The 26,533-nt window shown below is 54.1% G+C and overlaps 2 protein-coding genes across 5 annotated transcripts in view; one reads left to right on the top strand and one right to left on the bottom strand.

Moving 5' to 3' along the window:
• Positions 1-26,533, top strand: part of LOC122387121 — a 37,356-nt gene that overhangs the window by 1,374 nt on the left and 9,449 nt on the right. For 2 of the 4 annotated variants that reach the window (XM_043377003.1, XM_043377001.1), the window contains exons 2-16: positions 8,989-9,127; positions 9,391-9,773; positions 9,992-10,085; positions 10,306-10,441; positions 10,583-10,687; positions 10,886-11,079; positions 11,339-11,579; positions 11,928-12,117; positions 12,322-12,571; positions 12,780-18,045; positions 18,393-23,311; positions 23,609-23,759; positions 25,159-25,340; positions 25,460-25,663; positions 25,963-26,081. In XM_043377003.1, coding sequence (XP_043232938.1) covers positions 9,442-9,773; positions 9,992-10,085; positions 10,306-10,441; positions 10,583-10,687; positions 10,886-11,079; positions 11,339-11,579; positions 11,928-12,117; positions 12,322-12,571; positions 12,780-18,045; positions 18,393-23,311; positions 23,609-23,759; positions 25,159-25,340; positions 25,460-25,663; positions 25,963-26,081 — 12,383 coding nt within the window. In that variant the 5' untranslated portion in view covers positions 8,989-9,127; positions 9,391-9,441. Of the gene's footprint in view, positions 1-8,988; positions 9,128-9,377; positions 9,774-9,991; positions 10,086-10,305; positions 10,442-10,582; positions 10,688-10,885; positions 11,080-11,338; positions 11,580-11,927; positions 12,118-12,321; positions 12,572-12,779; positions 18,046-18,392; positions 23,312-23,608; positions 23,760-25,158; positions 25,341-25,459; positions 25,664-25,962; positions 26,082-26,533 lie in introns of all 4 variants that reach the window. The other 2 variants (XM_043377004.1, XM_043377002.1) reach the window with 1 other exon arrangement.
• On the bottom strand, positions 1,241-2,852 carry LOC122387122. Its single transcript, XM_043377005.1, has 2 exons — positions 1,790-2,852; positions 1,241-1,574 (listed from the first exon to the last, which is right to left on the bottom strand). The coding sequence occupies exons 1-2, from the start codon at positions 2,759-2,761 to the stop codon at positions 1,482-1,484; spliced, it is 1,065 nt and encodes a 354-aa protein (XP_043232940.1). The 5' UTR covers positions 2,762-2,852; the 3' UTR covers positions 1,241-1,481.

Here is a 26,533-nt window from a genome sequence, read left to right as displayed (position 1 = left end):
TATTTGCACTTCTCAAATTCTGAGTTTCATCATGTCAGTGAAAGTTAAGATATCAAGGAATAAGGCAATGCCAGATGTTTATCTAGGCTCCATTTGGGCGGTGGTGCATGGCTTCCTTTGTGTCGGAGCCGTGCCTCAGATAGTACGATAAGGGTCCACCAGAGGCGCCACCAGTTCCACGGTGTTGGCGGCTCGCAGGGGGTGTCGAAGTCTAGTAGGAAAATCTGGCAAATTCCCTGCGTGACGTCACGTCGGGGATGACCGACGGCACCTTGCACTGAAAGTTACGGCAGAACGGCTATTTTTGAAAAATGATTAAAAATACTTTTGTGCTGTTATGACGCATAAAACGCTTATCAGCATGTTCCTCATCATGTGATAAAGGCATATCCGTGGTCGAAAATAGCTGAGCCCCTCCCAATTTCCAACCACCGACCTCATAAGCAAAGGATGTAAGCGTAATCCTTAAGGGCGACTTTCCTATACATATCCGTACATATGCGTCCTTATGGAAATCGGTAGTGTGGCGATTGGCGACGCGCGCGACATCTGTGTGGCGACCAAGTGGCGACTGTGGCGACACCTGGTGGCTGCTTTTCTGCTGTATGTAGGCATTGGGGTTTTGCCAGATGTGGTTCCTACTGCTACACCACTATGTTGACCCAATACTAGAAAAGTTATTTTGCTAGTAAAAGGCAAGCAAATTGAAAGTTGATTTATAAAATTGCTTATAAATGATTGCGAGATAATAATAAAGAAATTTTGATTGAATAATTATTTTAAATAATCAACCGTGAAACTATATTCTGGTAGGTTTAGTAGAAATAAGTCCGTGCAACCTTGTATTTAGGGCCTTGGCGGCTCGGGCACCGGAGCGACCTTGGGCTCTGGTCGGCGCGTGGCGTGTAGTTCCGCGAGGGTCCACCAGAGGCGCCACCGGTTCGGCGGCAGCGGCAGCCAGGGATGGGGGGGGGGGGGCGGCCGGCGGGTGACCTTTTTTTTTTTTTTTTTTTTTTTTTTTTTTTTTTTTAGTGGCCCTAACTTACGTTACCGGCCTCGCGAGGAGGGCGGCGACCTAACTACGCCGCGCAAAACAAACCGGCCGTCCTAACTAAGACCGGTGGCCACTTTTACACAGCAAGACAACATGGGAAAACCCATATCCATGTACTATGCCATGAATATGGGAAAAAACCCATGAATTTACGTTAAGACACATAAATGACAGTGAAACTTACCGGTAAATTGATGTTTGTGAAGGGAGGGAAGGAGGAGGTTTGTGAATGGTAAGGTTACGAGAGTTGGATGACAGGAATGGTTTGAAGAGTGGGGGATATGTCGCTGGGAGGGATGGGGTTTGTGAATGTTTAAGCGTCACGATGAAAGGAATGGTTTGGAGGATGGGGAATCTGTCGCTGCTGCAGTTGGCGGCCGACGGTTTTCTGTGGACTGTGGTCGTTCAACCCGGCCGCCGCCGCTGTTCAGCGGCCGGGGTCCGCTGGTGTAGCTCGCTGGGCCGCTGAGCCTCTAAGCCTGCTCCAGCGGCAGGAGAAAACCCGTCTGCCACCGAAGCTCTGTGTTTCGGCACCAGCGAAAAACCCGACCCACCCCGTATCACAAGTCAGCCTGGTGGTAGCGAAACGGGCGCCTGCTAACAGTCAAGGGCTAACAGTCAAGGGCCTGCTAACAGCTCTGAGTAGGGTGATGTTAGGACGAAATCAAGTACCAGGTTTGTCAATGTTGTGTCGTCCCCGAGAAGCGTCGGGAGGTCGTTTTTAAGGTGTTGTACCGCAAGATAGTTAGTGATGTGTCTTCGTTCGTGATGCAATGCCGTGCATGCGATCAAAATGTGCTCTACGGAGATGCGTGTGTCACAGGTGTGGCAAATCGGAGGGCCTGTCCTATCAAAAAGGTGGCCATGGGTGAGGCGAGTATGACCACACCTCAATCTGGCCAGGGTCACCTCGCGTATCCTGTCTGGTTGGTTACATGTGACCCATGTTCTAAGTTCTCGTTTGATCGCATACATATGTGCAGCATGATGTTGGTCCCATTTGCGTTGAAGGTACTCGGCGAATTTGATTTTTATCATATGAATAGCGTCCCCTTGGGCCATAGGTTCCACAACTGGATCAGGTCGCATTGCAGCCTCCTTTGCGAGGACATCCGCACGTTCATTTCCTGCAATACCGTAATGACCTGGAACCCAAAGAAGGGTCACATGCTGGCCCTCATTGAGATCTGATGTGATCCTGAGAATATTGTAGATACCGTGGTGGGTAACATTATCGGTCCTTTCCAGTGCTTGAAGAGCGGATTTCGAATCAGTACAAATGGTTGCCCGATCAATCTTTTCTGCCTTGATGTGCTCCATAACTTTTTCGATTGCGTGAACTTCGGCACTAAAGACTGTCGTAAATTCTTGAAGCCGGGTCCCAAACCTAAGCCCAGGGCCGACGGCTGCTGAACCTATCTGATTTTCGTGACATGAGCCATCTGTGAAGAAAAAAGCAGAGTCGCAGTTGAGCTCTACATACTCCTGGAAGAGCATTTGAGCTTCCACCGGAGGTATACTGGTCTTCTTATAATCAAAAAGAAATTCAATGGATAGGTCTTTGAGGAGCCAAAATGGAATCATAGGAGGATTTAGAGTAACTTCAGTGCGCCTAATGTTTAGCAGTTGATGAGCTTGCTCAAGGCACCCGGGTAGAAAGCACGATCTACGCAGTGGGCGTCGGGTTCTTGGTTTCCTCGCCTCCATTGCTGGTACCGCAATGTGATTTCGAACACTTTTTGCTCTGTAGTAATAGCGGAGGAAAAGAAAGACGCGTCGGTCATCAAGTGCTGGAATGACGGTATCTGCACGAAGCGCAAGAACTGGCGATGTGCGAAAAGCCCCAGTTAGAAGTCTCAAGCACGTTGATTGGCCGCGGGTACTGGTCGGTGCGCGGCCGCTGCACGAGACGCTCGGCGTGTAGTACCGCTAGGGTCCACCAGAGGCGCCACCGGTTCGGTGGCGGCGGCGGCGGGCGGAAGTGGGGCACGGGCCGGCTCGCGACCAGTGCGCGACTGACGCGTTGCGTGTGGTGCTGTGAAGGTCCACCAGAGGCGCCACCGGTTCGGTGGCGGCGGCGGCCGGGGGTCGGAGTGACCTTGGACGTTAGTCGGCGCGCGGCCATTGTGCGAAACGTGCTGCGCAGAAGGTGTTGTGAGTGTCCACTGGAGGCGCCACTAGGGTAGTGTTTCACGGCACTGCGCTGCAGCGCGCTACGCGCAGCGGTGCGTAGAGTTTCCATGGAAACATCAACAAACTTGGACGGTCGCAATGCTGAAGCGTCGAGCCGGATTCGTCTCATACGCCGCGTCAAAACAGCAGCGCACTGCAGCGTCGGGCCGTGAAACACCGCCCAGTTCGGCGGTGACCTTGGGACAATAGAACTGTTTGAGTCAACCGAGCAATAAGCCTGCTTGTGGAAGTGTAGCGATAGTCGTAGGCTTTTGTGCAGAATAACGGGATATGGGACGGCTTGACACAGAAATAGTTTTACTCGCCCGGTAGTAGTGACCCACTGGGTGTTGTAGGGTTTTATCATTTGGAAGTTGTGCAAGAGGCGACACCAATCGGAGATAACCTTCAATGACTCCGAAAATATTGTATCAATGCACCCCAAGTATCGAGGACGCGAGTGACCATTTGGCAGCAGTTGAGGAAACGGCAGGTGTACTATCACCAGGTTGAACGAAGAGTGCCTTGTTGGGGAAGGCAGAGCTGCTGATGGCGTTTTAAACGTGCCAACACGAATTACTCCCTGACTGCGAGTGTCAGGAGCTTAGGAGACGACAGACATCCCTAAGCATCTTCTAGTGCTTTGTTGTGTGACTGAAATCCACGGAGATCTTACCTTACCTACAGTACTTCAGGTATACATGGAATTTAGAGGCAGTAGGCCTCTAAATCTCAACAGTAGGCCTGTTGGACCGGAGCTTTACTCTATGTACTCGCTCGTTCTAAGAGTATTGATGGTCAAGAAGAGAGGCGAAGCGGATGGCTTCCCGGTGGATGTCCAGTTGGGATTTAAAGGTGTTGGCAGAGGGTACTGCAACGACGTGGAGAGGCAGACTGTTCCAACTGTTAACCGCTCTGACGTTGAAGACGTTTCGTCTTGCTCTGGAGATGGCTTTAGGCTTGTGGAGCTTGAAGCCGCGACTCCGCGTAATCCCAGTCTTGGATAGGCGGAGAAGTCCATTATCACCATCCGTTGCGTCGTGGTTGACGAACGTCGACGATGGTTGCGCAACGTCCATTGCGCAGATGTCGATCATGTCGCCCCGGCGCCGGCGGTAGGTCAGCGACAGTGAACTGAGCAGACGCAGTCTCGTAGAGTAGTGCTTGGTACGTAGCTCTGGCACCACCTGTGTTGCTCTGCGCTGCACTCTCACCACCACGCTGCACGCTCTCGAGTAAGGGCCCCAGATGCAGTTGCTGAACTCCAGGTGTGGCCGAATCAGGGACATGCAAAGCAAGGACAGACTTCACGCCGAGGTTCGCAAAAAGATTATTAACGAGGCCCAGAACCCTGTTGACCCTTGTGACAGCTGCTGCAGTCTGTTGGTGAAAGTCGAGTGACCCATCGACAACTATTTCCAGGTCCCTCTCGCTCTCCGTGGCCTCCAATGGTCTCCTCAGCATTGTGTATGTTGCTGTCGTGGTTTCCAGGGCCAAGGTGTAGAATGTGGCACTTGCCCAAGTTGAACGGAAGCTGCTACAGCTGCGACCAGCTTCCCAGCTTATTCAAGTCGGCTTGGAGCACATCTGCGGCCTCTGGGGAGTGCACAAGTTGAAACACTTTGCAGCAATCAGCAAACAGCTTGGTGGAGGACGAGATGTGCTCGGGTATGTGGTTGACGTAAAGCAGAAACAGAATAGGTCCCAACACAGAGCCCTGTGGCACTCCACTGGTTACGGTTGATCTTGCGTACCTGGCCCCTTCGACTATGACCTGCTGGGTTCTGTCAGCGAGGAAGGCTCTTACCTACTCCAGAGTCTTGCCAGCTATGTCATACAGGATGTCCGGATATTGCTTGCACACTGTCCATATGCCCGTATCTCGCACGTGCTCCCGCTAAACCGGTTAGGGAGGGTCGTGACCCCATCCCCGGGCACCCCTAGGTGTCAGTTAATCATATGACCCAGTAGGTGGCCTGACCCCAGCCGCAGTGAGCGGCCTGGGCCACAGGTCACTTTTCGAGAGGCAGTCTTCGCGCGGGGACCCCATATCGGGAATGTTGAGGGAGCACCCTTTGGCGAGGCGACGCCCCACCACGCGGTTGGGATGGTTGAAGGCGGGATGATGGTAGGCGATGTTGCCCGACAAGTGGGTGTATCTCGCCGGAACCTTCATTACTGGCTGGCTCTCGACCGCAGCGGTACATCCACGGAGAATCGCAGGGTCGTGGGAGAAAGACTGCTGAGCAGAGTGGCCAAAATCGTGCTCGCCAAAGCCGTGCTGAAACGACACCGAACGACGCAGAAACTGGCCAAAAAAGCTGACTGAGAAGGTGACCCGGTGTCCAAGACTACTGTCCACAACTACATGACCACGTGCCTTGGCCTCAAAGCGCTCCAACTGGCTCAAACTGCGCCGCCAGCCAAAACTGACCGAAGCCCAGAAATGGAAGCGGATGGCATTCGCCCGGGAGCGGAAGAGCTGAACCATCCAGAACTGGCGGCGCGTCTTATTCAGCGATGGGTCGGTGTTCGAGCTCATGCACCCGCCGAATCACCAGAACGAGCGTGTCTGGGCGCACAGCAGGGCTGAAGTGACTGCCATCGGCACGGTGAAGCAACCGATGAAAACCATGGTCTGGGCCATGATGAGTCATCAGGGCTGTCAGAGCTACACTTCGTCCCCGCGGCCAGACCGTGACGGCCCAGCACTACATGGAGGAGGTCCTGAAGAAGTCGGCAGCGTCGGCGATGAAGCGGAAGAGGTGGGCGCCGATGACCACTGTACTTGTAGTCTGGGCGCCCAAAAACCCCAGTTCATCATCGAAGCGGAAGAGGCAGACGGGGCCGCCTACACAGGTCGAGCTGCTCCCGAAGATGTCGGAGGCGACCTTGCAGCAAGACGGCGCTCCAGCTCATCACGCCGCCAGGCGCCAACACTTAACAGTGGTACCAAGACGAGGCTCACATGGTTTTGAGAGGAGGGTGTATGGCCGGGCCACAGCCATGGCCTATCGTCGATCGAGAACTTGTGGGCTATCGTGCAGAGCGAGCTCGACATGATGGAGCCGGCTACCACCGAGCAGGCGCTCACCAGGAACCTCCAGCGAGCTTGGCTCAGCATCAGTGCGGAGACACTGGATAACCTGATGTGTGGCATGCCCGACCGTATGAGGGAGTGTGTGCGGCTGAGTGAAGGGTATATCGGTATATAAACCATGACCCTTGCACGTTTTGCTTCCTTGGCAAATGGACTAGAAGTGTGCAATAAATTTCGGGACACCCTGTTAGTCTCCAGCTTCAATAGTAGTCTACCATGGGGCACGGAGTCGAAAGCCATCTTGAAGTCTAAGTACACAGCATCTAGTGGCTGCTTGGCCTCAACAGTCTGGGTCCCAATATCCATAGCTTCCAGCATCTAGGTACTACAAACTCGTCCAGGCCGAAAACCATGTTGGTGCGGAATAAGCAAGTTGCTCATTGTGAGATTTTGCAGATTCGAAAGTAAACACACGTCACTTGGATTATTAGGCCTCATGCACAGTAGGCGGCACACGATGGCACGCAGCAGTACCCTGGAAGACTGTGGAACTGGCACCAGGTGTGGCGTTGCAGTGGCCTGCCTTCTTGCTGTTTGTGCGATAGCTTACCAGGTCTTTCAAGCTGATTTTTTGTGTATGAGCCGTGAAGTTTGTCACTGTGCGAGATCCCTGCAATTCTTGTGTGACTTTTAAGGCTGGCGCCACTGCTTTAGTAGGAAAATGGACCTAGGTTCAGGTCAGCCTTAAAGTTTGTGAAAGTGGCGACGTGCGGCTGATCCCTGTCGCGACGCACCACCACAGAAGTAGCAACGCTGAAGCGTGTGAAGAGAACGTTCGTTAGACCGATCTGTAAGTGACTGTGTTTTTTTTTTAAGAGAAATTCCTAAAGGCATGCCTCGTAGCACTGCACACTTCACCCAGCCAGCCGCCAGGGAAACTGGCGCCCGAACCATAGGCGGCGGAACGGGGAGGGCTCCGGGGCACCATGCCCCCTTTGATTTTGGCATTTTAACATTAGCCCTATGGGCGTTGCATGGAAAGAATGGGACCAAAAGTCGGCAGTGCCCCCTCCCCCCCTTAATTGAAGGTGTTCTGCCGCTACTGGCCCGAACGTCTATTGACCTTATCGACACAGCCTAGGCAACCCAGTCGGCAGTCCTCTTCCATATAAATCGTACGGCAGACTTGTTGGCCCCGAACCTCCGACCATCATAAGCCCAAGAGGTTTTCCCGAACAGCGTTTTGCTATTGGTTGCGAATCTTCAAAAGTCAGAACCAGCGAAACCTGGCGACAAGGAGCGACTTTGCTTCGGTGATCACCACATCTCGAAGATCCAGCCACTTGGTAACCACTAACCAGGCCGTTTGTTACAACTGCGGCGTCATAGGGTGTTGTGTAACGAGCAAGCCACCGCTCATGACAGACGCTTCCGAGTTCAGAACTCCTTACGTCAGTTGGGGACTTCATCAGAGGAGCAATGCATGGTCCGGGTGGGTCTTTTCCAGTGGAGGTCCACTTCGACAAAGTGTGGGGGCGATGCATTGCGTTACAGATGATGCTAAACGCCGGTTTGTGCACAATGACAACAGGGATTATAGTATTCTTGCGCACGTTTAGGGAATGTTGACGCGCGGTTTGAAGGACCTCCGTTGAGAAGTAGCGGAAAGTCGGTGCTGCTTCTCCTCATGGTAGTTTTACTTGCAGCATCAGAATGACTGGAAACAGTGCACCACCACATCCTTATGACCGGTGTGGTGTCAGTGTGATGCGATCGTCACGCCGTCTGTGAAGTTGAGTGGGCTGTAAATTGTAATCGAAGCTCCGCTTCCACACCAGTGTGGCTGGTGTGTGAGGCGATATTCGTACCGCCATCTGTTGGCCGCGCTTTAAACCTAAGCTCTGCGCTCTCAGTGCCCCGCCACCTAGCGGGCGTATTATGAGCTGCAAAGTGTAGCTTCTGCCCTTGGCCTGCGACCGCCGTCGGGTCCGGTCGACGAACGGACGGGCTCCCGTAATTTCACAATAAATCCGCTGTCGCTGTTATGAGCCTCGGAGATAAGTGGCGGTAAGAAGCAATGGGTGCACACTGATTGAGGCACTTGCTATGCTTAACAGCATAGTAAAGGAAGTGAGGAATTATCCGACACGCATCAGTTGCTGCTAACGCAGAGGTTGCTGCATAATCAGCGAGATAGCCAGCTGTTATATTGAAAGGATTGTCAGCGCTGCGCTAGTCACCTTCCACTGGATCTCTTACACAACTATTTCGAGTGTTATGAACTTATGGTGCTCAGAACTTGAGTTCAATGGTGAAAAGCGCTGAATAAGGAAGGCTCGTATCGGACCTTAGCTGGTCCTGTTGCTGTTCCCGATCGGTAATGTTTCTCGGAAGAAGGGGAGGCAACAACCATGTGCATGTACTAGCTGCCTACTTAAGTTTCGTCTCCTTCAGATAGATGAGCTTTGACTCGAGATCATTCATTCGTAATTAGGGTTCGCCGCCGCTCGGAGTCAAGCTGCTGGTAGGACCTACGCGACCTTTGCTCATTCACATGCCTTAGCGTCGGCTAGTCAACACTAGCGTCCTTTCTCGTCATAGAAGAACAAAATGTGATTGGTGTGGCTTTGGGAGGTATGCCTTGTTGTCACTAGCTGTCACTTACGCACGTTTTCATGTACCTGGGCTTAAAAAGTAAACGCCAACTTCTTACGTCTTACAGATAATCTTTGTCGTTTGGTGGAGACTAACGTAGAGTCAAGCCTTAGAACGCTGTTACGAGTGGCGATTCGAAGCCTATTCAAACCGATTTGCACTTCAACTTGCGAGCTGCACCGCTCGGGATGAGGTAACTTCGGACGGTAAGTAAATACGGTCACATTCCAAGGCAAATGCGGATGAACGAGGTGGACAATGTTTTGACATGTGGTTAGTTTTACCGAGACTAGGAGCGCCTGTTAACAAGACTCTCCATGTGTAATACTGCTCTCCATGTTGGGCAGCGCATAAGTATATGTTGCCTTGAGGTATGTCATGTCACTGGTCTGATATTGAATTATACTCGCTGCATCTTCGATGCCTTCAGCGCCGGCGCTGTTTCTGATATTGCAGATTGCCCTTCCAGGGTCGGTGAGGGGGCTGCCAGTGGCGGCGGCGGTCGTCCGCAGCTACGACCATGCTGTCGGTGCGCCTGGTGACGGCCGACCACTGCCAGGCCGAGCCGGCCGCCGGCTGGGACGTCTGCTACTCCGAGTTTCGCGGCCGGCACGCCACCACGGCGCCCGTGATCCGCGTGTTCGGAGCCACCGCCGACGGCACCAAGGCCTGTGTGCATGTGCACGGCGTGCTACCCTACCTGTACGTGCCGTTCGATGGGAGCGGCACGGCGGCCACGGCGGCCTACCAGCTGGCCGCCGGCCTCGACCGCGCTTTGGCGCTGTCCTCCGGCGCTGGGGGACGCCAAACAAACGCGCTGCATGTGCACAAGGTGGTGCTGGTTGCTGGAATGTGAGTAGATGAAGGTTGCGGAAGGGCGTATTAGGTGACCTCTCGTGATTGTAATGTACGTTGATGGTTGTCTTGGAAAAAAGCGCCGAACGGGACTCATTGAATTCTATGTTGTAATCAAAATGACACGACTTCTTCATCCGTCTTCAACAACCACTTGTCAGTCATCAGTAGACATATGCTTGGGCCAGATGGGTCACTAAGACAATCCGTTTCAGACCTTTTTATGGATACCACAAGAAGAGTCACCTGTTCTTCAAGATCTTCCTATACAACCCAAGGATGGTGTCCAAGGCAGCTGAGCTGTTGCAGGTAAGTCCGCTAAGTGGCCTTTCAAGTGAGATGTTCATCGTAGGATCAGTAAGGGATATTTACCCGTTTGAAGATGCACTGGCATGTTTTATTGTTGGAAATGAAGCAGTACCTTACTACCGTTTTTTGCTGTGACACAGCAACAATCGTCTGTGTATCGGATGATCTTCTACTTTTCTACTAATCTGCCTGCCGATTGACGAACGCTGCCGAATTTCAGAGTGGAGCTGTGCTTCACCGGTCATACCAACCACACGAAGTACACATTCCATACCTGCTCCAGTTCTTTATCGACTTCAACCTGCAGGGCATGAACATGATGCACGTGTCCTCCTACAAGGTTCGCGCACAGTCCGGTGAGTACGGGATCGTGGCACGGAAGTGCCTCAGGAACTTTTAGCGAACGTTGTTCTACCACGTATCAGTTGAAATTTTGTGAGATTATTTGTGCTTTGCCTACATTGAACTAACCTGAAGTGGTCACTTTGTCCTGTTAGGTACGGACAGTTCGGAGAGTTCTGGTCTGCAGCCGGTCAGCTCATGCCCGCTGGAGATTGACGTCCACGCCGCACACATCTTGAACAGGACTCGGACAGGGACAGGTAACTTGATATCTGCGGCGCGAATAGTTCACTTAAGTGGAAGGTCAGTAGCTGATAATTGATGATTCGGCTGTGGTCTGTAAATATTCTACAACATTCCGGATGACAAGAAACGAGAGTTAATGTTGCACCCACCAACTACGAGTTGAGATGCGAAAGTACTTCGCCAGGCGTAAATGATGCACTCTTCTTTTACAGACGCAGGTAGTGGCAACCCAGGTCTCGCGGCCATCTGGCAAGAGGAGCGGGCGCGTCGGCGGCAGTTGGGTGACGGCCGGGACTCCCAGCCGACGCCGGAGCCACAGGATAGCCGACCGGCTCCTCGCCAGTCTACGGAGATAGCGGCGCTCGCTGCTCTGGCGGCTCGGCTCTCCGAACAGTCCCAGTCTCAGGTCAGAGCATCTCTGTTCGGGACTGGAAGTCTAAGCTGCTTATATCATGGGCAACACGATTCCAGGAATAATGACCCGATTCTCAAAGTTTGCCTTGGGAGAAATGATACCTACTTTGACATATGGCATGGGATTATTTTTCACCTTGATTCACCGTGACTGCCTCAGACCTTGATCTTGAATCTGCCGACGCCGTACAACTACCTTCACTGCATAGAAGTGAGGTTCAATATGACTCAATCTGTCCCATCTCTTTCAGCTGGAGTTGTCGTCATCTGAGCAGGCGTCGCAGTTGGACGCCACGCTGCCAGCCGAGTGTGCCGACGACTCTGTCTGTCCGCCGGCCTGCTCTCTCGGCCTTCCCGAGCTCAGCCAGGTGGCCAGTGTCTCTCCTGTGGCACCTGGTCGGCCGCCGGATCGAGGCTCACCGCCACCGGGCACAGACGTGGACGAACAGCTCGTGCTGGAGCTGTCACAGCGTGCTGACTCGTCCGTGCGGCGTAAGTACGGGGTCAGGTTGAATGAGTGATGATGGAAAAGATCATGACTCTACTTCCTCGCTGTGATTAGTATTTTACATGAATCTTTGTTGCGTGTTATGAATTTTTTTTTAATGAAATGAAATGAATGAATGAATGAATGAATGAAATGAATGAATGAATGAAATGAGTGAATGAAATGAAATGAAATGTTTTGAAATGAAATATCATTTTTGCATCCATTTTGTATCGATGACTGTCTTAGCCTACGTCGATTAACCTGCGTCCGTTAAAAAAATGTGCAAATAACGTTTGATAGTGCTTTTGATCGATCTACAACGCATTCACTCGATACGGTTTCATCCGCAGTGGACTCTCAGGACGATTCGCTGGCGGCGGCTCTGCTGTGTCTGCTGTCTCCCGGCGGCGAGGAACGCCATTCTTCAGAGGAACAGCGGGAACAGGACGCTCAAGACGCCGCTGACGAGCTGGAGATGTCGCAGGTGGTGTGGTCCCAGCACGATGAGCGTCACCACAGCCCGACCATGCAGCCAACACGGTAAGCTCATCGAACTGGCGATGTTCTGTGGACAGGCGAGTGATGAGGTTCCCTAGGTGTGGTGGATAGAGATTGCCCAGTCAGCGAATTCTTATCATTTGATGATGTTCTTGTTTTCTGAACAGATATTATTTGGTTTTATGTTTATTTGTCTAGAGAAGGAAGCTTCTGGCTACTCTCAATAAGGTTGTTCTCTGCTTTCAGGTCGAGAGAAAATTCAGATTCGCTCTGCGATGACGTTGAAGGTGGCAGATCGTCAGACGGCCTAGTCGGCAATCATTCACCCGTTAGCGCTGGGGGAGAGAAAACGGGACTGAACACTCCTGGAGCCAATACGGTGCCTTCGAATGCCTCAGATGTACCGGCGGAAAGCCACCGCAGATCAGAGGAGTCAGGAAAAGATTCCCCGCCACCAGTAACTGAAGGCCGAGAGACGACCTGGCGGCTTCCGCAGGTGAGGAGGCGTTACAGATTGCATCAATGGATGTCTTGGGTGATTTTGACCACTGCTTCCATCTATCATTTCCCGTGGATGACGCGATTTAGGCAACCATGCGATTTGCGTCATCCTTATGTTACAAGGAATCGAGTAGCTGATATTTTGGATGCATTGAAGCGCTTTGACTGTATGGTTTTTAACTGGGGCATGTTGTGCTTCTCAGCTGGACGGAGCAGGTGATGAGGAACCGCCACCGGAGTCGAGACGCGTCTGGCGCCTGGGGACCACAGGGCGGCGCTGGGCATCTTCTTCCTCTGGCGTTGGTGGCGCCTTCAAGCCGGTGGTGGAGACGGGCGCACCAAGTGGAGTCGCTGGTCCAGCGGGTGACGGACTCGGCGGGGAGGACGCTCCGCAGGACCGATGGGACGGAGATGGTGTGCGAACTGGGAAGACGAGCTTATTGGTGAAGGGTTCGAGTGAAAAGGCAGGCCGTGAAGCTGTCCGATTGGTGGATGATGACCTTGCGACGAGGGAAAATGCGGCTTCCGGCACTCGGGAGAGCACTCTGATAGAGGGATGTGCGACGGCTATGATCAGCGGCGATAAATTAATCCTAGAAGATGTCGTTGGCGACGTTTCAGTGGCGACAAGAGCTAATGACAGGGCCATGGTGAAAAATGTGTTGGTGGACCGCACAGCAGGAGAAGTGAGTGAAGATGTGCTTATGCCAGAGAGGACTGAGAACAAAGAGCTGATGGGAGGGTTGCGAGAAGATGGCGTGATGACTGATGATATCAGTGACTACTCAATGACAGACGAAAGGACGATGACAGTGACCGAAAAAGACACTGTCAGGCCAGAAACGGATAGGGACGAAGAAGCAATGAATGGAGACGATGTCCAGCTCAGTATATCGGCTCAAGAAGTTAGCCAGCGAGCTGCAGCGCAAGAGGTGGTCACGAACAATGACTGTATGACGATGAACCCGAATGAGATGGATTGTGCAGGAGTAGAAGAGATTCAAAATGACAGTGCGATGATAGACGAGCCTGATTCCAACAAGGAAAGTCCCGAGCAAGAGTCTGCAGATGAAACAATGACTGAAGGAAAAGGCCAGGATCAGGTCATGACTGACGACGACAGAGACAATGAAAATAAGGAGGAAATCACAGATGCTATTGTATCGGAAAATAGTGGCGACAAACCAAGGATGGAAGGCGAAATATCGAGTGAATTCACGATGACCCAGGAGATCACGAAGCCTACTGCACAGGTGAGGGATAGCTTGATGGATGTTTCCATGCCGGAAAAGTGTATGAAGAGCACTACTGTGGCAGACGACAATGTAAAAGACGTCACCAAGATGGACAATATGGAGAAAGCTGGGACATCAGCAGAAGGTGGCGATGAAAATGTTACGATGTGTCAAGATAGCGCCTCCGTGGCTGACGATGCTCCGATGGTTGAAATAGCCGGAAACAGTAGCAAGGAAGGTGGCTGCAAATGTGTGGCAGATGGAGAAGAACGGAGAGAAGCATCTACTGTTGAAAACGATGATATGAGGCCTGTCGTTCAGTCATTGCTTTGTGCAAGAAACGCCCAACGGAGTGAAGAGCAGCAGAGAAGCGGAGCTTCAACTCTGATGATGGATGACACTGGAACGAACCCAGAAATCCGGGAAAAGAACACCACAGACGCTTGTACAAATCGTCTGTCTGCCATGAAGGAAACTGACGATCAGTCAGAACCTAAGGATGGTTCTCTGGATGTCGAAAGTTCGTCACGTGTCGATGGTGGTCAAAAGGCTTCAGAACGGGTCACAACAGGCGCGTCTCGCTTGAGGATCGTTTCTCAGTCTGACAGCGAATTTTCAGTAGATTCTGCCTCCGACACGAATAGCCTGGTATCTATGGCGTCTCTTCTAGGTAGTCCTGTCGTTGTCCTCTCTTCACTCGACATACCAGCTTCTGGAATTTGTTCTCCCCAAAAGACGCCGAAGAAATCGAAGCGCAGTGCCTTCCGACTCAGCGCACGCAAGTACGAACGGTGGCGTAGAAAGGAAAGGACAGCTCGTGCCGGTCATGTCTACGACGCGGAGTCTGCCAGAAGAGCTGCAAGTGACGCACGAAGTGACGACGACGACGTCTCGTTGTCTGGGGGCAGCGAGGGCTACTCATCGAAAACAGAATCGGAGCGGAGTCGGTACAGCTGGCGCTACACGCCCACTGTGGATCTGGGCATGGCGTGGCTGGCGCTGCCCTCTGGTCAGACTGAGAGCGATGTGTGGCGCGCAGTGAGCGCAGCCGTCCTGGTGTCGCCGGAGGAAAGGGCTGCTGCTGACCGAGCCGATGCTAAAGACGGCTCCGTGTGCGCCACGTCAACTCGCTCCTCCTCAACGGGGCGTTCAAAAGATGACAACGCTGACACTCAGCAGAGAGAGAAATCTGGTCGCCCACATGCAAAAGTCTCTTCAAACGCTCCACCTGCGGCGAAGAAGCTCAGTTATACGGAAAAGCTCCTAGCAAGGCTCGATATAGATCTGGACCCCATCGTCCTTGTGGAGAGACTTTCACTTCACACTCTGAGCAAGCCACAAAAACCTACCGGGGATCTTTTCAAGTTGCGGCTCAGCAGAAACGCTAACAAACTGAGTTTGAGTCGCTCTCTGGCAGAGCGTGCAAAAACATCGGGCAAGACGGACACATCCAGCAGTCTGAGTGCCGCTGCGCGTAAAGCCAAATCGAGCATCACCCAGGCCAAGCGGATCATGAACAGTCCCACGAAGTCCGGGTTGAAACATCCGCAGATGAGGATAACCAGCGTTAGTCCCACCAAGGCGACGAAGCTCAGCAGCAGTGCCAGCAAGGTCAGGCCGTCTGGTCGCAGTCCTGCGTCAGCTCGTAAGGTACCTCTGTCGATCACTGTATCTCCACAAAAGAGACCTGGTGCCGGTACCTCATCACAGCCCAGTAAGAAAGCTCGCGTGAAAATCACGCCCCTTCGACCGCTGTCCAAAGTGCAGCCCAAGGCTCCCAATGTGACCAAGCCGAGCCCGTCTGCTATCAGAAGGGACAAGAGTCAGCCCAAGCGTTCTGTGCAGAAGGGTGGGTCCGGTCATGTCGAGGTGCTTCGCTGCCCTCACTCTAACCTGATCTGGGATGGGCACAATTTTGTTCGTCCACCGTCGCCGGAACCGTCGGAGGCGGCATCGATCATGGACAAGAGAAAACAGTCTGAGACCACGCCAGCAAACCATGAAGAAAAGAGGCGTGTCACTGACCCATCAGTGTCGGGTCAGAAGGACCTCGATGGGTCCATCCCAAGTGATCCGCCGAGAGATAAAGGTCTTCGACCATCAGCTAAACAACGTCCACTCCTGACAGGTGTTAGAAACCCCATCTATAACCCAAGTCCGGTCGTGACACCTGAAGTATCGTCGCCCGCCTTTGAGGCTGCTCAGCATGTACCGCCACCGGCCAATCCACCATGGCATGGAGGACTGGCGCAGAACATTGGTTGGATGGGGTCTCAAGACTGCGACGCGGCAGAAGAGGAGGTTGATGTGAAACCGGTGCTGTGTTCTCCGGTGGGCTCAGCAGTGGACTCACCTATGCGCTCACCCGTGCTGCCACTGCAGGTGGAGCTTACAGTGCCACCGTCTCCTCAGTCTTCTTCCGCCGGTCCCGCGGGCTCCTCCCTCCACCGCGAGGGAGCCGTTTCTCGAAATTTGTTCACTGGCCCTGTCGACGGTCAGCAAGCGGCTTCTCACTCCCAGCAGCCGAAACCAGCTCACCCATTGGTCTCGCAGCCGACGTCACGATCACAGCCGCCACTGTTCGGTCGAGGAGCAGGTACCGCTGCTTTGCGACAGAGAAGCTACAGGCTAACTCGATCCTCAGACGGCAGCCTGATTGCTGTGCCGCTGCAGCCGGATCAACTACTTCAGCCACAACCATCGGTGATTCCACCACCTCGTCCTCCTCTCCCTCCCCCGCCGCCGCCACCCCCTCCTCCGCCCTCACAAGCGCCTGCACTTCGACCCTCCAGCTCTTTGACGCCGCTCGTGGGAAATCGATTGCTTGTAGGGTCCATTGAGGTGACGGTCGGTGCCGGTGATCCGCCTGTGGTGGCTGTTCGTCGGATTGGAAACCCCAGCAAACAACCACTCACCCCAGCAGAACTCAACAGTGTGCACAGCGCGCTGCAAAATGCCTTGAAGGTCAGGGGGCTGATCTCGTCGGAGAGCCGGTTGCATGGACCGCAGTTGCTACGGCCTCAGATGACAGGGCCGGCTGCTCCTGGCCCCGTGTATGAGCAAAGTCTGCAGTTCCGTCAAATAGAAGAGCAACGCCGGCGAGAGCTTCAGCAACTGCAAGAGTCCCTTCAAAAGCAGCTGCATTCTAAGCCGCAGCAGAAACAAGGTCTGCAGGCGCAGCAACCGCAGCAGGTGCGGCAGGAGCAACAGCAACAGCAGCAGAAAGATCAACCCGCTCGGCCTCCACCACATCTACATAGACAACCACCCCTGGTCGCTATACCGTGGCACCACGGTTATTCCGCCCGTTACGGCAATGTCAATGGGGGACATACTGTATCCAAGGTTCAGTTCCGCCCCATCCTTCCCAACGTTTCCGCCACTTTGCCGTCTCAAGATGCTCTTGTGGTGAGTAATGCCCCTTCGAACATGGCGTCCAGTAGCTGCACTTCACGTACTAACGCCGGCCCTCGAGTGGTCCAGTCATCGGGGCAGTCACAGCCAGTGTCGCTTCAGCAGCAAGAGCGTCAGCCTGCATCCGCAAGCGCAACCCAAACTACACCTCGACCGCGGCCACCAGCTCTGCCGAGATGTTTCAGTCCAGTTTCATACATGGCAGCGGACAGCACCAGCGTCGAAGAAGCGAACTCGCGGTCCGTGCCAGCGGCAGTCAGTGCCGGCTCAGGGAAGTTGAGATCACCACCAACTCAAACGACCGTGCGAAAGTCTACGGGAGAGCAGCATCGTTCTCAGGCCACCACACCGTCTGGGATCAATGTGACTGGTGCCTCGTCAAGTGACGCTTCAACTCCTGAACCCGTGATTGATGATGACTCAGACTGGGAGCCGGGTCACAGCACCAGTCCAAGTCGAACCAAGTCCAAACGGTCAGCCGATCGCCTCATTGGAGATCCCAGGCAGTCTGATCACACATACTCTCCCGTTGTCAGGAATCGAAAGCGTGTGGAAGTGAACAGTCGACCGCGACCCGCCTCTAAGAAGCCACAGAAGACCCATTCCTCTGCAGGACACGGCCTATCTGATATTACTTTGGAATCGTTGCTATGGCCTCGCTCGTCTCGGGTCCCGGAGGAACAGGAAGACAGCATGCGCCATCTAGCCTTCCTGTCCTGCAGCAGCGCAGACAACAGTGGCGACCTGTCTCCGCCTGAGCCAACCACTCCAAGACAACCTGAGCGATCGTCCTCGTCCGGACTCTCCCACAGGAGCACAGGTGAGTTGGTCGCACTAGACGGTCTAAGAATGTTTCCGTTAGTTTTTACCATATTTTTTTGCAATTAAATACTTTTCAGTTGCTTTCTTTTTCACCCTGTGGAGAGCATTAATCCAATTTTATTCCGTTGCCGGTCGGGTATCTGTCATCATGCTACCGGACTTAAATATTTAGAGGTTTTCGAATGACCTCGTATTTAACGCACCTGTAAAGCCCAATTATCTCACAGTAATTTCCATCGGTTTAAGCAAAGAGCAACTCGAACTTTTAGTTGCTAAGGTTTACTGTTTGTTTTTGATAATGCCGTTCCGAACATCCATCACTTACGCTTATCTTTTTTGTGACAGGTGGTCCAGAACGTGCCAAAGGCAGTGGTGGCAACCGCAGCAAGTCTCCGACGTCGCCTGGTCGGCGCCCGCTGTCATCTCCAGAACTGTTTGAACCTCTGAACGCTGAGGCGTCTTCCGACTCTGATTCGGACGACGTACGGGTGGAGTCGCCTATACCGCAGCGGTCCAGTGGTGCCATATCATCAGCATCGTCAAGGCCCTCTGACACCGCCGACGTCAATCCCCCTAGGCTCAACCTCACTGTCGTATCCGATACTGCCAACGCACCTTGTCGCATGAACATCAGCGTAAACGCCAATGCATCAACTGCTAGTGCCATCCGCATTCGCCCTCCGCTCTCCAATGAGCCATCTGCTTTGTCACAAGCTTGGAGCTTCGGTGTCAGGTCACCCCGTATGTCTCGTGATCCTGGCAGCTCGCAGGTCACCAATGGCAGACGGGGATCGAAACATTCACCGTCCGCTCGTCGGGTGGCCAGACGTGGCGGTGGTTCAGCCCGGAGCCGAAGCAAGACACGACCTACGCAGCAAGTGGATACCTTTGGTACAGAGGTATTGATTCCTGTAAACAGTGGAACATCGCAGCCCAGGGTGCGGACGGTAGTGCCAGACGCCGCGTCTGAGACTCACTCTATCGGCAGTGAAAGGCTGGCTGCGCCTCGACCTACGCCGCCTGCCAGATCAGCTAGGAGTGTGGGCACACCGGTCGTAGGATGGAACTCGTCTTCTGGGGTACCCGTACTGTCGACGGGAACCGGGACAAGGCCAAGGGACGTAGCAAATGCACGTTCAAAGGGACATCGAACAGATCGCGCTGCTTCCGTCCGCGCAAGTGCCAACACGTCACCTCGGGCCAGGAACATGCCGACAGCTCGGAAACGTACTTACTCCTCGACAAACAGATCAAGAGTCGCCAACAGTACACCCGACCCGCCAGTTCAACTGCGGATAGCGGAAGTAACCTCATTGGCCAGGACACCGCGTGAGGGAAGCGCTGCTGCTCGTGGAAGCACACCCGGAAATGACAGTGCTCGCACCGTTGGAGTCACTGCTGCAGGCGGCGACAGCGATGATGACGAGATCACAATGGTGTTCGACAGCTCTCAGCGCCAGGTGGAAGTCATTGATTTGGACGATTCCTCGGATGAGGGGCAGGGAATGGAAGCTGAGACTCCCGTTAGGGATAGGTCAAGCAGCCAACAAGTACGTCCTGTTACCTCAGTTGCTCCGTGTGGTGCTGGTGCCAGCATATCCGATGGTGGCACGCGGGGGCCTGGGAGTCCAGCGCGTAGCGCCCTGAGAGGCCGACCCGACCGTCCGTCCGATAGTAGCTCTAGAACGGAAGGCAGCAATAAAAATGCGCGACAGACGGCTTCATTACGAGCGGTTCGTCTGACCCGCAAGCGTGACAACTCAGAACCAAGTCAGCCGAGAAACAGCGCTTCGAACGATACTCCGCGACGTGGTGCTGGAGATGGGAACACTCAACGTCCCACGATGAATGACTTTTTCGATGCACTTACCATAGGTGCGGATGAAGTTTTAGGGAGCGACGCGGGGGTGGGTTCGTCTCTGTCATCGATCACCCAGGATGCTGCGAATGGACAAACTTCAGCTGGAAGTGAAGCTTCTCGAAACCTCCCTTCTGCACCAGGCGCCACGTCATCATCGACTGAGGACATGATTGACGTGTTGAAAGCTGCTGCCAGGGAATCTCTTGAGCCTTTGCGCGACGCGTCAGCTGCTATACCACAAACACAGGAGTGGGATGACGCAGAACCGGATGTCCTCCCCTCTCAAGGGTACAATGATCCAGGTGTCAATGCTAGCTCGCTTGCAGGCACGACCTGTAGTGCTACAGACCCCGAACATCCAGCTGAATCGAAGGGCGAAGGTGGCAGAAGGGACAGTCTCTCTTCGGATGATAGTTTACCGAGCCGATTGGTCATCTGCAGCCCCCCGTCGGGGCCGAATTCAGGAGACCCTGATCCATCCTCGCCGAGAAGCGCAACGAGGGATGACGACGACGCTGATGAATCCGCCTACCTGCCGATTCGCATGAGCTGCTTGTACGATGGCGACGCGTCTCTAAATGCCGACAGCTCGTCTCAGTCTGCGTCGCCTTTCATTCGGGTTGAGTCTGGTCAGAAAATTCCCAGGCCGACATCGCCCGTCGAGCGGTCTGATAAAGTGGACCAAGAAAACGTGGTGCTATCCCCACCTGGTTCTGGACCCAGCGGACCAGGCTCGCCAGGGTTTGATGACGACATTCAGAAAACAGGGGAGTCTCTGTTCGACATGGTTGAGGCCATAGAACAAGACTCGTCCACGTCTGAGCAGCCGTGTCCAACTCACTTGCCTTCAGCCACAAAGCTTCCAAGCGGATCAACGACAACATCTCACGTAGCAGCAAACGCTGTTCCGCAGTCAGAGGATAATGGCTTGGGACCGAAGCTGATGGAGCCAAGTTCTCCGCAAGCGGCTGAACTGTCCCCCATGCTGGACGAGAATCATGTGCCCGAATCATCCGTTCGTGAGGGAGACGTCGTAGCGTCTGAGGCAGGCTCATCGCCGACAGAACATAGTGTGGAAAGGCAGGCTCAGCCTGGAACATCCATCCGGACGTCACTGCCCAGTCCTGTGACAGGGACTCGACCAGAACCCAGTAAAGATTCGCCTGCGAAAACTTTGTCGCCCTGCTCTCCTAGAAAAGTCCAAACGTTTGACGACGCAGACATGTTTGACGACAGCTTGGAAGCATACTCGCTGTCCACCGTCATTGACCAAACAGACGATTCGATGCCTCCACAAAAGAACCCTGGTACTGGCATCCATCAAAGAAGCCCGTCTCCGCCAAAAAGCACAGCGACAAAAGAGTTCGGCAATGAACAAGAACACAACACTCCAAAAGATGCGAGCTTGCCAAAAGCTGGGACTTTGAATTATAGCAAAGTGGACGCTGTGCCGAAGGACATCTTTGCATCAAGCAGAGTCGATACAGCATCACCACAGCATGATGAGACTGCATCCTGTCTGCAAGCTGGAGCGGGGCTGGATCAACTCCCAGTGATTGATACGGCGTCCGCGCGCTCTGAGAGTATCAATGAGACACTGAAGCTATCACCTAGTAAGGTGACATCAGGAGAAGGGCTTTCTCCGAAGTTCTTGAGCACTGTGACTGGCTCGGATTCGCTACGACGGGTGTCTGAAACGGGGTCTGATGCGCGTGTGGATGAGATTTCGTTGGAGTCGACAGTACAGTCTCTGGAATGCTTTGAGGAGATGCCACACAGCCCATCTCCGCAAGCCTCAACAGAACATGATGGAACGCCACTGGTCGGTGGTGGTGGTGGAACTGAACCGGTGGTGTCAAAACCAGCAGGTGTAGTACCGGTCATGGATGCTTCAAGAGCTTGTCTCTCTGATACCTCCACAAAAGCAACAGTTGGAGACACTGATGTCAGTGAATCGGAAGTCCAAAGCCACGCGAATCTGGCTACTGGAAGCATCCCCACCAAGCCGGATTTTTGTGAAGCCCCACTGGTGTTATCAGCTGGCGCGGAGACGCCGGCGTCTGCTGCTCACTCGAATACGGCCCCCGCGAGGGACGGTGTGGCGGGCTCAGACGATACACCAGTGGGGCTTCTGGAGGGCGGTACCACTACCGACCGTCAAGACCGGCCCGATCGACCCAATCGAAATCCTAACATCGCGACATCATGCGCATACTCAGGCACTCGCTCTGGTAGAGTGTGCCTGCTGCTGCCTCCCCCGCCCACGGTCGACTCAGTGATGGCATCGCTGCGCTCCGAGGGCCTTCCATCAGCACCCACACGCCCGGTCCTGGGCGTGGGTCGCGCTGACTCCTCTCTGCCACCGTTCGAGGGCGAGTTCCAGTCGAACGGGCTATACCACTGGCGTGCGGTGGGCGCGGCGGCTGGCGCGGACGCCGCGGACGTCACGGCGCTCGTCTCGGCGCTGGGGGAGGGAGGCGGCGCCGCCCTGCTCGCCAGTCGCCACCGCTGCACTCTGACGCCAGCTCGCCCGCCGCCCAGTCGCGCGGCGGTGATGGCCTGGCTCAGTGGACGACGTCCCCACCGGAGCGGGCCAAAGGCCGACTCTTCCGACTCCTCAGCCAGTGAGGACACCGACTCCGAGGACGACCACCAGAACGCCACCGAGCCCGGAGAGAATCAGAGCACGACGGCGGGGCCCAGCAGCGCCAGCACTCCCCTCCCTGGGCCGGCTAGCTCCTCCGGCAGACCGCCCTCGGCGCTCGGACTGACGCCCGTCTGCGGAGAGCCGGCCGTGCGGCGGTCGGCCGCCTACGGCACGGTGACGTCCGTCCTCACACCGGTGCGTCCCAGGCCGACCAGACGGCGCCGCCTGGTGCCGCCGCTGCCCGGACCGACGGCGGGGGTGGGGAATCCAGCGGGTGATGGACGGAGGAGACTGGAGAGGGTGGCAGAGATGGAGGAGGGAAGACAGGAAGCGGGGAGTGAAGAGCCGGGGATTGGAGAAATGTCAGCAAGCGCAGATAGACCGGCGAGCGGAGAGACAGAGAATGGAGGTAGGAGCGGAGAGGCGAAAAGTGGAGAAAGGTCAGCAAGTGGAGAAGCGGAGAGCGAAGAGCTGTCGGCGGTGACGGGCGGTAGCTCGTCTCAGGAGACCCGGTTCTCTGGCACCAGCGGCGGCCGGGACTCGCGCCTGGACAAGGACCCGGTCCCGGTGACCCCGGGCCGTGACCTGACCTCGCCTCTGCTGCCGTCGGCCGCTGGCCGGCACATGACCTCGCCCCTAGAGCCGTCTCTGCTCATCAGTCCCTCGTTCGGCCTGCCGAGGGCCAACAGCACAGACAACTCGTTCGGCTTCAAGATGGACTCGGACAACCTACAGGAGGCACTCTGCTCCCACGAGGTGAGTTGTTCATATTTTTACCGTAGTGTACTTGTCCTTGCGATTATATGGCTATAAGTGGCGGAACTCGATAATTTGATAAAACGGTCATTGGCTGTAGTCATTGGCTATGTTTTTCATTTTAGTTCATCACTCGTTTAGTTGTCTTTTCATTCAGGTTATCTTTGCAGATTTGCTACTGAAGCCGTTCATGATGGCTGATCTTTATTGTTATGCGAACTCATCCATCATTTACATGTCTTTATCTTACCTTCTCCCAGCCTCAGCTCTAATGCCGCTCCTCAATATCGTTCGCAGTACCAGTACCTGACGTGCCTCAGTCTGGAGGTGCACGCGCTGACCCGCGCCGACCTGCGGCCGGACCCTGAACATGACGCCCTGGTGGCGGTGTTCTACCACATCACTGACGACGTGCCCGAAAATTGGGTCCGACCCCGGGAGACCACCGGTGAGCAGCCGATGGCGGGGATATGTGATTGTTGTTAGGAGGAGATTTGGAACATGATTAGTGTGATCGGAAAGTGCGTACATTACCTACATGACTACTTACAAGCTTCAGGTCAAATACTAATGTCTCCTTTGTTTGTAATGTATAGGTGTTACGAACTTATCGTTGCATTAGGGGAGAGTGGGGAAAGATGCCCAGGGTTTTGCTATGTCATATATTATTCGAAAATGACGGTGGGAAAGCAAAAACTTGGAGTTTCAACGGAAGCCGACGTCATTTTTCTCCAAAAATATCACACTTTCGTGCCTGAAATATTATAACTTTTTTTGCTATTAAGCATTTTCCTGAAGAACTGAAAGGGGGCATCTTACCCCACAGGGTGGGAAAGACGCCCCCTGACGTTGGGAAAGATGCCCCCTGCACTATAAGTGACATAAATGGGCATGTGAATCGCCTGAACGAATCAGTAGTCCCTTCGAGCCTGCAGTAGACACCAAACGTCATCATAAGGGCCCTCAAAAGTAGTCGTAAGGGGCTTCAGAGGTCATCATTAGGGCCATCATAGTCCAGCGCGGCCAAACAAGCCTCCGTGGTGGCGTTCGGAGACCACTGTAGGGCTCTTATAGGTCTTCATGATGCTTGAGGGCCCTCGAGCCCATCGTGGGGACTTCCGATGCCAGCGCGGCCCGTGGGGCCAACGTGGGAACCCTCAAAGGATGTCGTGAGGGGCCCTGGAGCCAATAATGGGGCCCACAGAGGCCGTCGTGAGGGCTCTCAGAGTCAGATGCCGCCCAAAAAGTCGCTATGTGGGCCGAGAGACCGGCATGGGAAGCACCCGACCGTACTGGACTCTCAATAGTCCCAGATCGGCTTTTGTCTACATCACAAGTATGTAATAAATGATTTGACGGGCTGTTTGAAGGACAGCCTACGGATTTAGGGGGGCGTCTTTCCCCATCAGGACAGGGGGCATCTTACCCCAAGGTACCGAAGTAACATTAAATCAGTACAATTTGTTAGCCATAAAACTACACCCTGAAACAAACTGTTTGGGACACAGTACACGCATGCTGATGTGTCACGACTATAGCAAGGGACGCAAAAATTATTTACCTTCTTTGATATTTACAATGTTCTGAAACCAAAATATTTTTTGAAAGCAGCAAATAAAAAACATGCAATCATCAGCCAGCTGTTGCCCAACTGAGCTTCGCAATTTTTTGTGCAGTTTACAAGGCAGGCTTCCGCTTTACGCTAAGAACATTAATTTCCAGGTCCGATTCTTTGTTTCGCCGCTAGAGGGGGTGGGGCGTCTTTCCCACCCTGGGCATCTTACCCCACTCTCCCCTATCCCAAATAATTCGTTTAGTGACCAGCCGCCGATGCCTCCCTCGGCCAGGCTGCATTGTGGTGGACGCGGCGTCTGTGGTTGCCGAGTCGGCCGGCAGTCGGCGCGACCTGTTCGGCTCGGCCGGCCTGGCCGGCGTTCAGGTGCGGTACGTGGCGGACGAACACTGCCTGCTGGACGCTGTGGTCGAGCTGGTGGCGGCCGCCGACCCCGACATACTGCTCGGCTGGGAGGTTAGTCAATTACTGATGGAGGGAGGCTGTTTTCTCTGTGGCAGGTACAGCAGCAGCAGCTGTCGTGGGGTACGTGCTGGAGCGTGCCGAGTGTCTGACGCCCTCTCCCCCTGTGACAGGTGCAGCAGCTGTCCTGGGGGTACGTGCTGGAGCGGGCCGAGTGTCTGGGCCGGCCGCTGACGGCTGCCATCTCCCGGCTGCCGCTCAGTGAACGGGCGTCCCGCGCGGCGGCCGAGTCCGACCTGTACGGCTCGGAGCACACCTCTGAGATCCACCTGGCCGGCCGGATCGTGCTGAACGTGTGGCGCCTGCTGCGGCCAGAGGTCAGTCGGAGAACGGCTTGTTCTATTTGTTACGCAATACGCGGAATGCTACAAATGTGAAATGGATGAGCAATCCTTTCAAGATGTTAGTTCCTGCATATGTTTTGCCAACAGGCTGTTGGGATGGGACTGCTTTTGTTGAAGTAGCATGCGTCGGAATTTGGGGATATTTTTCCTCTGCAACGCGGCAGGCTCGAAGAATTATGTCACGTCGCGTCCTAGCCAATGGGGGTCTTGTTGTGATCTGGCTTTGGCCGACTCCTTTGCGGTCTTTTTGACTGTGTCTTATCTTTTGTCAGGTGGCGCTGTACAGCTACACGTTCGAGAACATAGCGTACCACGTGCTGCACCAGCGGGTGCCCGAGGTCAGCTACCGTCAACTGACAGAGTGGTGGCGGCACCCGTCGCCCGTCAACAGGTCAGTGACGGGAGATCACCACTAGTGCCATAGTGCGACCGAAGGGGGTACGCTGACGGGTGCGGCGAACGACGCCCTAATGCAGGCCAGCCGTTTGCTGGCGAGTGTATTCGTATTTTTATTAGTATCATGTGTTCACACTCAGTCGACCCGCTAATCTCGCACAGTGAGGTATACTAGCGTAACAAATGAAGACTCGGCGTCGGCACAACCGGAACGAGGCCTGTAGCTAAAAATACCGATGTTTTGGATTACATGTGGGCATACCGAAAAAAAAACTAAAATGACAGGGAATGTAATGTAAACTCGATCCTCAGTTATATGCTAACAGCAAAAAAGTCGAATACTTAGGCTCGTAGTGCGCACGGAGAGTCCGTCAGGCAAGGTAAATATCGGTTCAATGTGTACGAGAACGGCGTATACACTATACTTTTCGTTTTACTTATGCTTTG

Source organism: Amphibalanus amphitrite, unplaced genomic scaffold (assembly GCF_019059575.1).
Source record: "Amphibalanus amphitrite isolate SeventyFive unplaced genomic scaffold, NRLGWU_Aamphi_draft 000274F_arrow, whole genome shotgun sequence".
Classification (NCBI taxonomy): domain Eukaryota; kingdom Metazoa; phylum Arthropoda; class Thecostraca; order Balanomorpha; family Balanidae; genus Amphibalanus; species Amphibalanus amphitrite.
This window is presented reverse-complemented; position numbering and strand designations above follow the sequence as displayed.

Coding starts and splice junctions, on each gene's coding strand:
- LOC122387122 (XM_043377005.1), bottom strand. CDS start 2,761: ATGGAGGCGAGGAAACCAAGAACCCGACGCCCACTGCGTAGATCGTGC. Junction 1,575..1,789: donor ACATCACTAACTATCTTGCG/GTACAACACCTT, acceptor GCCGAAACACAG/AGCTTCGGTGGCAGACGGGT.